This window comes from Schistocerca gregaria, chromosome 8 (assembly GCF_023897955.1).
Source record: "Schistocerca gregaria isolate iqSchGreg1 chromosome 8, iqSchGreg1.2, whole genome shotgun sequence".
Classification (NCBI taxonomy): Eukaryota; Metazoa; Arthropoda; class Insecta; order Orthoptera; family Acrididae; genus Schistocerca; species Schistocerca gregaria.
In genome coordinates, this window is record NC_064927.1 from 393,588,050 (window position 1) to 393,600,214 (window position 12,165).

The 12,165-nt window shown below is 43.1% G+C and overlaps 1 protein-coding gene across 1 annotated transcript in view; it reads left to right on the plus strand.

The window, feature by feature from the left end:
• LOC126283930 (serine protease gd-like) overlaps window positions 1-12,165 on the plus strand; it is a 264,054-nt gene that overhangs the window by 183,692 nt on the left and 68,197 nt on the right. The window contains exon 2 of the mRNA XM_049982315.1: window positions 6,121-6,307. Coding sequence (XP_049838272.1) covers window positions 6,121-6,307 — 187 coding nt within the window. The remainder of the gene's footprint in view (window positions 1-6,120; window positions 6,308-12,165) is intronic.

A 12,165-nucleotide genomic window follows, 5' to 3' on the forward strand; every position in this document is an offset into this window, starting at 1 on the left:
TGCGTTGAAGGACAAATGATTCTGTTAATACGGTTCCACGAAGAAGCACTTGTACGCGATGACTACTGAATTGTGCTTCCCCACCACAGCATTTGCACCATATGAGCCAAATCTAATGACATTTTCTGATGGAATATTGTTTCACTATGGCTTCATTCAGTTTCTCATAGAAGTTAGCTCCGTTTTCCCAATTACAGACATTGTCATTATGTCAGCCAGATTCAAGATCTCCCATGCAGTGAGATATTGTTGAAGCCTGTGCTGAGATTTCTTACCTCTTAGCATCTTTTTTCTCTTTGACGTAGAAACTCTGCACATTCTCTTCATTGCGAGTTGACATTCCACCTGCTTAATAAATTGCGCGTGCTACGTACCGAGCTAAAACACGAACAGCTGAGAATTACTATCAAACCGTTCACAGCACAACTGCTGACATAGCCACGTGTAATGAGAAATTTTACACTATAAAAAGCCCTTAGTGGAAATCCATTGTTAATTAAATATGCAACTATTAAACTGAACTGTAATAGACACGCAGCGCTACAGTGAACCGTACTGGACAGAGGTCCCTGCGATGTGTGTGTGTGTATCGGAAGACTTTCTTAGTTCGTACACTGAACTAAAAATCTCAGTGAGCCTAGTTCACTGTTGTGCACCGCGTAATGATAGCTCGATACCAACCTAATGATGATGTGTGCAGAGTTGGTTCTCGCTTAGAAGCTAAAAATCCCAAAATTATATTTCGCGTATAATCCTTCACTCAGGATCATACTTGATACAGGATTGGAAATTGTTATGGGTACGATCTTTCTCATACACCTATCAATCCAGATGTAAACACACACATATCGATTCTGGAAATGCGGTTCTAGCTAGCGAATATCCTAATCCACAATCCCACAATCTATTTGTCGCGCTGCCATGTAAACAGACAACAGTTTTTGAAACGCGCTTGGTTTGTCAGATTGACTAATTTTTGAAACTTTGTGACGTAATTGGGCGATGTAACTTTCGTAGTAAAGAATTAGAAATAATATACTGAGCACGAAGTTGTCTACCTCCTGTATTTGCAGAGGGACAGACATTATGTGGACTGCTGACTCAATCTGAAATTGGAGTACCTAATTTCCAGACGCCATTTGTGTAAAACTACTGTCGATCAGAGAACCGATATTTGACCGGTCTAGCAAATGCGTGTAAGTAGGGAATTAGAATGATTAGAATCTAGAACAACGATTCTTTTTTCCACGCGCTGAAAACAAGAACTCATCGGGGAGAATCGGCCAATATTGGCTTTAATGATGTACTTAATTGGTTTGAAAATAATAGGTTACCACTAAATGTTACCAAGACCCAGGTTTTTCATTTACAACTAAGTAAAAAAGTAGAGTATTAAATGGAATGGTAGTGAGTTGCTACAAGTTGTCATAAAAGTTCATTAATGTACACATTGACAGCAACTTACAATGGCCTGAACATGTTTTAAAACTTCTCAAAAAGCTCATCACAGCAACATTCGCTATTCGTGTGATTTCCAGTCTGACTGAGACCACAAAAACTGCTTGTTTTAGTTACTTCCATGAACTATTGTTGTATGGCATAGTTTTCTGGGGTAATCAGACTTACCAAAAAAAAGTATTCATTGCTCAAAAGAGTGTTGTTAAGATAATGAGCGGAGTCCAGTCGAGATATTCTTGTAGAAATCCTTCTAGAAAATTAGGAATACTGACAAATGCACGTCAGTAAGTCTACTCTCCATAGTTTTTCATTGGTAAAAATGAGTAACTATACAAAACAATGATTCATACAATATCCACAAAACCAGGGGGAAGACGGACCTCCATTATGAATTAAAAGCCTTAGTATTGTAAAAAAAGGAGTCATAAATAAGCTGCAAGGTGTTCAGTGCTATCTCACCATCGCTGAAACCACGAGTCCACCAAATTTAAACAGCAGCTCACACACTATGAACTGGACAATTCCATTTATTCGCTTGAAGAATGTCAGTTGCGTTAACTGTGAGTTTTTCTTTTAATCAAATCTGATGTACTCCTATGCATTACGATGGTTGTAATCATTGACAACATTCCTATGTCCTTTATGTAGCTATTAAAATCTAAATTTTCAGTTTTTTAAGCGTAATTTTGTCTATACACATCGCGTATTTTGTCTTATACCTACATCTCCTCTTACAAAGGTTTTTTTTTTGTATATATCTTATGTATAATTTGTAATAATCTGACACCTTCTACATCCATGCAAATGTCTCGCTGCACTGGATTTATGGGATCTAAATAAATACATTGTCACTTGATCGGTTTGCGCACACACAGTTTAAGTAGCCATTGCTCCACAAAATTTTTTGTGATGGAGTGATTTGTTTTGCGTAAAAATCAAAAACGTTGCGGTCACTTCATAAGTGATGGGATCGAAAACTGTGCTGCTACTCTGCATTTGAGATTATAAATGCAATGTTGAAGATTTCCAACATGACTGAAATGTTTTCAGGGCACGATTTGTAACGATATCTCCCACTTTTCGCAAATAGTTGCTTTTGCTAGTTGGGTTACACCAGTAGCATGTTTGCCTTTATTATTATTATACGATCCGTGTTAGCTTTCTTGTAATGGTACACGGACCTCCCATCGGCCATAGTCTTCATTCGGAGTAATTAAGACATACGAAAGTGCAACCTTCAGAATTTACTTTCGTTCACGAAACGTGTTCAGAGGGCACAGTTGAAGCCAAGCATTCTTTAAAAACGTTCTAGTTAAATTTTGAAGAAATGTTGATGTAGTTTACTGATTCTTCGTCGCTTCTTAATAGAACTTTGTAATTACAAATAAAAAGCACAAAATTGTAATTTTTGTAAAAATATTATGTTGTTAATTGGTTTTTGTTGTAAGGCCACCAGACTGTATAGTTCTCAAGGATACGTTACTCAATGTTCAATACCTGTTCCAACAGTTCACCAATATTGTATTATCTTTGACCACAATAGTCACCTGTTAGCGACATAAATTGATACTGTAGAGCATTCAAAGTTTTGTGCTTTTATACAAAATTGTCTTTCTACTTTCATTGTGCTAAATTCTAGGAGTGCCTAAATAGTCGTATTATAAATACATTATTAACTAAATGTTATAAAGTCTGTGGAGCGAAGGAGTAAAAAGGGGGAACCGGTGACTTAGTATGGAAGAAGCGATGGAAGATGATGGTATTATATGGGGAGGGGCAAATTCCTTGGGATAGGGCTGATACAAAAGATGCTAATTATAGAGACGAAAACTACCTAACCCTCTTTTCATATATACACATTTTTGCGTGTTTCATCAGAACGGGGTGATAGATTAAACCTACGGAAGGGTGTAATTGTTGAAATCTAGAAGTGTGTGTTGTAATGTAGAGATGGTCTTTCTGTTGATATTTCTATAAAACACACCTGAAGAAACGCATATCCAACATAAAAATGGTTAAGCTGTTACCAACGCAAGCTTTGAACGCCTCCGTGCTTCTCTAGGCATGGTACCGTTGGAGGTGGTGTGCCGTGGCCTTCAGACTTTCTGGCTAACGACTGTGGATACCGGTACCTGCAATGTGTCGTGTATGACGAATCCCGCTGCACCGTGACATTTTTGGTGTTAAATTTCGCTGCTAGGTGTGAAAGAAGCGAAAAATGGCAAAGAAAATCACAGGCTCTTGAAGTTTGAAGTTTGGTACTTCTTACTTGTATACTGAACCACCATGCCTCCAGTGTCTAAAAAAGTGCCCGAGAAACACAACGAGGTCGACCAGCAGAACAATCTTGGAACTAGGCTACCTATGATCGAATAGAGATGCCGCTAGCCCCATTGATCTGAAGGTCTTGACACCCTGCAGCATAGCTAATACATCGTTTTAACAAATTCATAACTGGGGAAGGCACACAACACGGATTGACACTTAACTACGAATCTGAATTGAACTAATAAGTCAATTACTATGGGTTGTATGTATCCTCACTGCTTACTGTGTTAGTAAGATAACAGCCAAAAAACAAAGTGCATAGGATCTGTCGGTACTTATGTTAGTGGGAAAGAAACTTATTATACAGCAAGTTCGTATGTTGGAGGGTAGTGATACAATTAGTTTCGAGCAATGATTATTGTTGCTGAATGGGAGGCTCGCAGGTGATCATTGTAGAGACCCCGCACGACCTTAAAGTAGCCTTGTATACATTCAGATCGGTTGTTGAGAGGTAGATTAAGACACTTAAAATGAATAAAATCTTTGTCTTTGCAACAAATATACTAAATATTCTGTTCAATCACCCGAAAACTACTTGTACACCTCCGAAAGTCATCTAATTCATTACATAGAAAAAGCCATTGTAACCTTCCATCGAGATCAGGAGTGGCGGAGTGCAAGTTTAGATTTGGGAACGATCTCTAAGTGGATATTTAATGTGAATCGTTCTGCAATTTACATTACGCATGTCAGGGAAGTAATGGAAACTTAAATCTTCGTAGTTGAACAGGTACTGATATTTAAATTGCCATTCACAAATTTTGTCACTTGGAACTACGTACAGGAGTTCATGCTTATATGGAACATGCACGCAATCACATTTCTTGAGAGTGCTAAAAATCTGAATCATTGGAAGTAAAAAAAAGAGCCTCTAATTGAAAATTCTCCATAGTTCGTTTCTCTCGTTTTGGGGTGAACATTCAGTAGTGCTATCGTTGGATCTCTTGTTCATCTGTGCCCATGCACACACACGTAATATATTCCTGACTAAATTACAGTCTGTAAAAGTTGGCAATGTGCCATAAGCACATCTTTTGTTAATACCGTATCAAATGCACCAACACATCTTCATGCCACTGCATTGTTGTGCTGTTTACCATCTGACGTAGAAACCAACTGAGTCTTGGACTTAAATTTTCCTCTAGTCATCACAGTTTTGCCTGTATGTATGTTAGATAAGGCATTGGATAAATGAATTTCATCACACTATATGGTGACTCCAGGAAGAAACATTGTCATAAAACATGTCAAGAAAAATTCTGTGACTTATTTGATCACCTGTTTCATGTCTATTAACTACTAAGTTTTTGACAGTCTAAATCATTTCTTGTTTCTACTTAATGGTTGTTTTCAATTAAACCATCTGCAATCAGATGTTCATAGTGAGCTGGCACTACTGATCTAGTACCATGTACTAGATACTGTTTGTAAATGTCCACAGAATTTGAGAACTTTGGCATTTGTGATAAGAGGATGTGAGTAATGCAGGAGGCTCCCTCTCGCTGCTCCTGTTAAATCTGTGTTCACAGATTCTTTTGGTCTTCATGGCACCACAAGCTTAGAATTTCTATCTAAAATGTTTCATGGTAATTTATTTTTTCTAAGTCGAATGCATGTAAAAATTGTTTATTCTTTGGAAGGTAATTACAATATGTAAAATAAAATGTTCTAGCTTCTATCAGTTATGCTGTAAAATAATTGTAAAGTAATTCTGAAATTAGAGGTAACTTGGACAGTAAGAAGCTGCTTATTAAAACTGTTCCAGGCCAGGACTCTATCTTGACTTTCACCTTTCGTGGGCATGGGTTCTATCAATTGAACTGTTCATAGTCTGACTTGCAACCTGCTCTTACAGCTTTGCTTCAGAACAGTAGGCATCGCCTACCTCTCAAACTTCACAGTAGGTCTGGATACTTTGAGGGGCTAGAACTCCTGGAAGAAAGGATATAGACAGAAACAGCTTAGTCACAGCACAGGGGACAGTTTCTAGAAAGAAGGTAGGAGAGAGGCACTGTCTGAAGCAAAGCTGTGAGTGTGATTTGTCATTCTTGGATAGCTCAGATTGTACAGAAATTGCCCATGAAAGGCAAAGATCAAAGGTTAGTCTGTCACACACTTTTAACATGCCAGAAACTTTCAGTATATGTGCCAAGATAATCTATATGGTCATGGCAATTTCTGTAATGCCTTTCAAATGAACAATACAGCTATCTCTGGCAGTTGGTTTATAATACTCGGTTGCTCTGCTGTAAGGATATGATTACCAAAACATGACTGCATCTGAAATAACATTTCGTAGTACAGCCCGTTCACGACTGGTGCTTCTGTTGTCAGGTTGTGCCTGCTGGGCTTGGTGGTGATGACGGCCACTCTGGAGGTGCCCAACTCTCCGTGTCCAGATGCCTTCCGCTACCTGCAAGGCGCAGATGGCTACTGGTCGGGGCTGGTGCGGGTCCCTGCTCCCAACGGGCTGCCAATGAAGGTCGTCACAGAGCTCTACCTCAAGGCAGCACTGCCCAGTGTACGTACAAATACCACACTGTTTTCGCAATCCCTCCTCTGTGAGGAGGAGGAGGAGGAGGAGGAGGAGGAGGAGGAGGAGTCACTGGCTCCGAAAGCTAGCACACATCAACAAAACTTCAGAATTGGCTTACATGTGTGTTCTTTCTGTAGAACCTAGATAGTGGACAAATCCTGTGATGTGGGTAGTTGATTTTACAGTTTTGTTGTGGTTATTAAAATAAAATCCTGTGATGTGGGTAGTTGATTTTACAGTTTTGTTGTGGTTATTAAAATATTTGATTGAATTAAAGAAATAACATTGACCAATTAAATATTTAAATATGTATTTACCTGGAACCGTGCGACAACTATGGTCGCAGGTTCGAATCCTGCCCCGGGCATCGATGGATGTGTGTGATGTTCTTAGGTTAGTTAAGTAGAGCCAAGTTCTAAGGGACTGAGGACCTCAGGTGTTAAGTCCCATAGTGCTCAGAGCCATTTTGTATTTGTTAGGCAGGTTCTTTAACAGCATTTAATTACAAAAACAGCATTTAAATATAAATGCAGAGGATAAATATGAATATTAGAAGTGAACAAACAGTGTAACATGGTTTAGGAACTTCTTTGTATTGTTGAAGTACCCTTAAAACAGGAAATGCTAGTTTAACATATTTAACAAGAGCTTATCAATAAAAAATTTTGCATCCGCCAAACTAATAACCTTCTACACTAGAATCAGGTTTGTGCCATTGTAAGTTAACTCATGAATTGATGTGAAAGATGTATTACTATATGAAATATAATATTTCAATGATATTATAACCATCTCTCTTAGTTTGTTTATTTACAGAAGCAGAAAGTGTGTCAAACGATTGTTTAATAGAGTGGTAGAAGCTAGTTTACATGGTCCACAGCCAAATCCTGATAACCCATCCATTCATTTAGCAGCTCTCTTTCACCTTTGCATACGCCATCTACCCACAGCTGAAGATGTTACCAGTTAACCACAAACATGCATTGTCATAAGTCCTCTGACTAGATTGATGCAACCTGCCATGTCTTTCTCCCCCCTCATCTCAGATTAGCATCTGCACCTCAATTATTTACTGGATGTAGTCTAATCTGTTTACCCCTAAGTTTCTACCCTCTACTGCTCTCATCAAAGCTATTGACAAATGTATGAACACATGTCCTAGCATTGTCTCTCTTCCTTTTGCCATTGTTCCTTTACCTGCCTATTTGTGGAGAACACCCCCCTCCCCATTCATTATTTTATCGGTATGTGGTGCCGATGAAATCGGCACCAACATCGATATGCATTCATCTTAGGACTCTAAGCATTATCTTTGGCTGTTCCGCCATGTTAAGTTTAGCTCTTTGTGATTCTTGTGTGTGTTAAGGTTAATAAATGAACTACTGCTAAAGGGGTGTGGTTATTGGTGCAACCAACCTGAACACGCCCCTCACTGGTGACCCCGAGTTGTAACATCTTCTGTTTTTGCCGTTTTACTGTGTCCGCGACCTCCGTGTCGGTTATTTTCGCGTGTATTACATAGACACAGCATTCGAACAATGACTTCGGCCCAGTGCATAACTCCGGATTTTGTGATAGAGATGCATCATGTTGTGGGCGACGTACACCTGCCAGGACTGCAACAAGATGCCTTTCACTCGATGATTCCACCGATTCTGCTGGACGTATTTGAGCCTGCAACAATAAGTGAGGTTAGGAGTGTGCATGACTCCGGCTATCCAACACCTTTGTTCCCGCCCCATGTGTCCTCCCTCATCAACTGTGCAGTTACCTCTTGTGGACCAATGCTGATCTCTGCAACTGCTTTGTCAGACAACCAACTACTGCCAGGACAAGGATTTGCCATGGCGAAATCCGTGCAGTACCACTCGTATACCTGCCACATGGCCGGACGTGCTTCGTTCACAGGTAAACCACCTCAGCATCTAACGAAAGTCCGTCCCTGCCTCGGTTCAGCATCGGCACATGGCTTCCTACTTAGATACCTCGGCCTGCAACAGGAACAATACCTTGTTATCTGTGCCTGACCCTCTGACCCACTGCTACGCCTCAGTGTTTTGTGCCATGACATTAACCTTATCCGCACACCGTTTTGAGTGGAGTGACTATGAACAGTGAACATTCACACATTCCGTCCCACGTTCGACATAGTTTCCCACACTGTGCTTCTGGACTGCCCACACCTCCACAGCCTCCCTGCAACGCAGGTGGCCCCAGCTCTGATCATATGCAAGCTTTCCGCAGACTAACACGCATTCTCAAATTTTCAACTTTTTCTCGCCTGTCAGCAGCCCTCATCATACTTCAATGCAAGCTGTGAATTCAACTAAACTAAAATGCTCGGGTTCAATTTCCCACATTGTCTCACTCTCTGCAAATTGCAAACTCACGTGGACTTTTTTAGTGTGCGAAATTGACGAACCCATACTAGGCATTTACTTCTTGCGACACCACAAACTTTCACTGGACCTAGTGCAAAACACAGTTTCATCATCCGTCCAAGACTCACTTCCCCTGTGCCCCGTCGAGCAAACCCCCCCGTGACACATTGGTCCGGGCTCATTTCATCCATACATGCTCGTCTCTGTTGATGACGTAACAAGAAACCACGCACAAGTGCCTTGTCAAGCTTGAACAAGTCGCTCACCTATGCAAGGAAAACCACGAGCTCTCCCTCTGGCGCCACGAAACACAGCTCTAACTCTCCAATGCAGTGAAGGGATTACAGACACTACAGCAAGGACAAATCAAGGTCAGTAAGTGTGCCGAATCTGCTTAGTCCCAGCAATCGAGCCTCCATGTGGTGTTTAGCCCCCCGTTACCCCTCGTAACAGTGCTATCAAGACTGCTGTAACATGTACTCACAGCTCCGCAGAGCCACACCCTCCTAACATGGCAGCGTTTGACACTCGGCCGAACACAAGTGCGCATGCGTGAAAAATGTCATGTTCCCAAACTGACGGCTCCTGCCCCGCCCCTCACGGACAGCACCTCATACTATGCACCTTCGGCTCCTATGCGCCACCGTACGACCGCCACTGACAACACAAACAGTGCACTTGCGCCAAGCGTTTCACCCATGACCGTGCTGCCACAGGCCGCCCCCGCGGACAATGGACTCAGTAATGGCTCATGAGCTCTACCAAGCTCATCCGGCCACAGCGCCGGCCATCTTGTTGCATTGATTCCTGGAACACTTCGCCGCCGCGGCTCCCGTCGGATCTGCCCCGCCCACCACACATTTTAAACAAACCGCCTCCTGTGCCTCTGGCAACATTTCAGTCGTCACCAACGGCACAGTTCACAAGCTTCACTTCACACCAGTTCCCCCAATCTCCAAAGTCGACTTTGTCCCGAGTGCCTCTCCGACCTTAAAAAGCAGATTTCTGAACTTCTAAGCTCCGGCGTCATTGAATCCTCTGCCACTAGCTGGTCTACGCCTATACATATGACACCCAAGAAAGACTGGTTCTGGCGCATGTGCAGAGACTATCGTCGACTAAATGCACTAACAATTATGGACACCTACCCCATACCCAACATTGCAGACTTCCAGTTCCCTTGCAGGTGCGACCACGTTCTGTCATTGATTGCAAACGGGCCTACCACCAGATCTCTGGCACCTGAAGACTTCGCGAAGACAGCAATCACCACCCCGATCAGATTATTTAAGTTTAGATTCATGCCCTTCGGTCCAAAAATGCAACCCAGACATGCCAACGTTTAATCAACGAAGTGATATTTGATCTAAAATTCTGCTTTGCATATCTTGATGACATTCTTGTGTTCAGCTACTCCGTCGAGGAAAACATTAGACATGTGCGAACTGTTGTGAACACTTCCGTGGCAGCAGGCATCGAGATCAACCAGGACAAATTGCAGCTACATCAACCTGCTGTCACTTTTCTTGGTTCTCGGGTCTCTGCCAACGGCATTTCACCGCCCCCTGAGAAAGTACAAACAATACTAAACCTACCCAGACCTTTGTCATTCAAAGTGTTCCGGCGCTTTCTGGGGACAGTTAATTATTATTGTTGACATCTACCTTGGCCTATGGAGATTCAGGCTCCACTGACAGATGCCTTGGCAGGCACCAACACTTCCAGATCCCGGAGCGTTCCATGGATCCCTGCTATGTCCGACTCTTTCACTGCCCTCAAAAATCTTGCCGGGGGCTGCAGCATCGCACATCTTCATTCCAATGGTAAGCTTTTCATCACCACTGACGCAAGCGATACTGCCATCAGCGCTGTCCTTAGCCAGACAATCGACGGCCAAACTTAACCTTTGCAGTTCTTCTCGCGCAAGCTCACCAATGCACAACGGAAATATTACATGTTTGACAGCGAGTTGCTCGCAGTCTACAAAGTGATTAAGCATTTTAAGACTGATGTTGAGGGACGTCCTTTCTATGTTTTAATGGACCACAAACCCCTGGCTGCGGCCATTACAAACCCACCAGCTGACCCGCCTTCTCACCATTTCAGATACATGGACTTCATATCTCAGTTCACCACCAATGTCAGACACACACAAAGGTTGCTGACAATATAGTTGCTGATTTCCTTTCACAAGTCGACGCTGTCCATTCGCTGTTAGACCTCTCTGAACTGCCTAACCTCCAACCCACCGATGAGGAAACACAAAACCTGATTTCAGACTCTACTTCTTTACTACACTTCATCTGCACCACCTTCCCTGGCATTTCTGGTGTGACGACAGTACGGGCATGTTACGCCGTCTCATCCCAACTATGCTCCGTCGAGCTGTCTTCAATGCATTGCATAATTTAGTGCTCCCCAGTGTTCATGTGTCCGCCCGCCTCATAGCGGAGCGCTTTGTGTGGTGAAATGTCAACAAGGACTGCCAGCAATGGGCACGCTCCTGCGTCGCGTGCCAACGCTGCAAAGTACACAAGCACACTTCACCCCTGCACGGCACCTTTTACTCCCTCCTGGGTGTTTCCAGCATAGTAACATTGACATTGTCGGCCCCCCTCTCCCTCTCTAACGGCTTTAGTTATGTTCTCCCGTCTATCGACCGAACAACTCGCTGGTTTGAGGCTGCCCCCAATTTTACTGCAGAAACTGTCGCTCGAGCTTTCGTCGAGTCATGGGTGTTGCGTTTCGGGTGTCCAGCTATCATCAAGACTGACCAGGGCAGACAATTTGAGTCGGCCCTGTTCAATGGGATTCGTAACATTTGCAGCATCCAGCCCATACATACCACAGCATATCACCCACAAAGTAACGGGCTACTCGCGGGCTGCCACCGCACTTTCAAGGCGGCTCTTCGATGCCACGTCTCTATGGACAGAGGCCCTTCCCCTTGTGGTACTCAGCATTCGTGCGATCTATAAGGAAGACCTCAAAGGCACGATAGCCCAGTTCGTTTACAGGCAGAACATTGTTCTCCCTGGCGAACTTGTGAGCCCTTCCGCTTCTCTCCCTCAGTCTGACTTACCTTCCCTCATGGACCGTGTGAGACTCCATTTCATCGACCTCCATATCCCTCCGCCCGCCCGCCCGCCAGCCATTCCTGCCCTAAGGTTCATGTCCCGAAATCTCTGGACAATTATCAGTACGTCATGTTCAGAGATGACACTGTCTGCGCTCCCCTCCAACCTCCATATACCGGCCTGTACCAAGTTCTCTGGCGCTCAGCCAACACATACGACATCCAGGTGAGAGATGCAGCTGTTACATCCTTTCTCAACAGACTTAAGCTTTCTTCTACCCCCCTTCATGCTTGGACACACACACTTGATCGAGCAACTTCCAGCTCCAATCGTCTAGCTCGCCCTCTACGCCGGTCTGACGCACTCTGTTGAGTGACCAGATGCT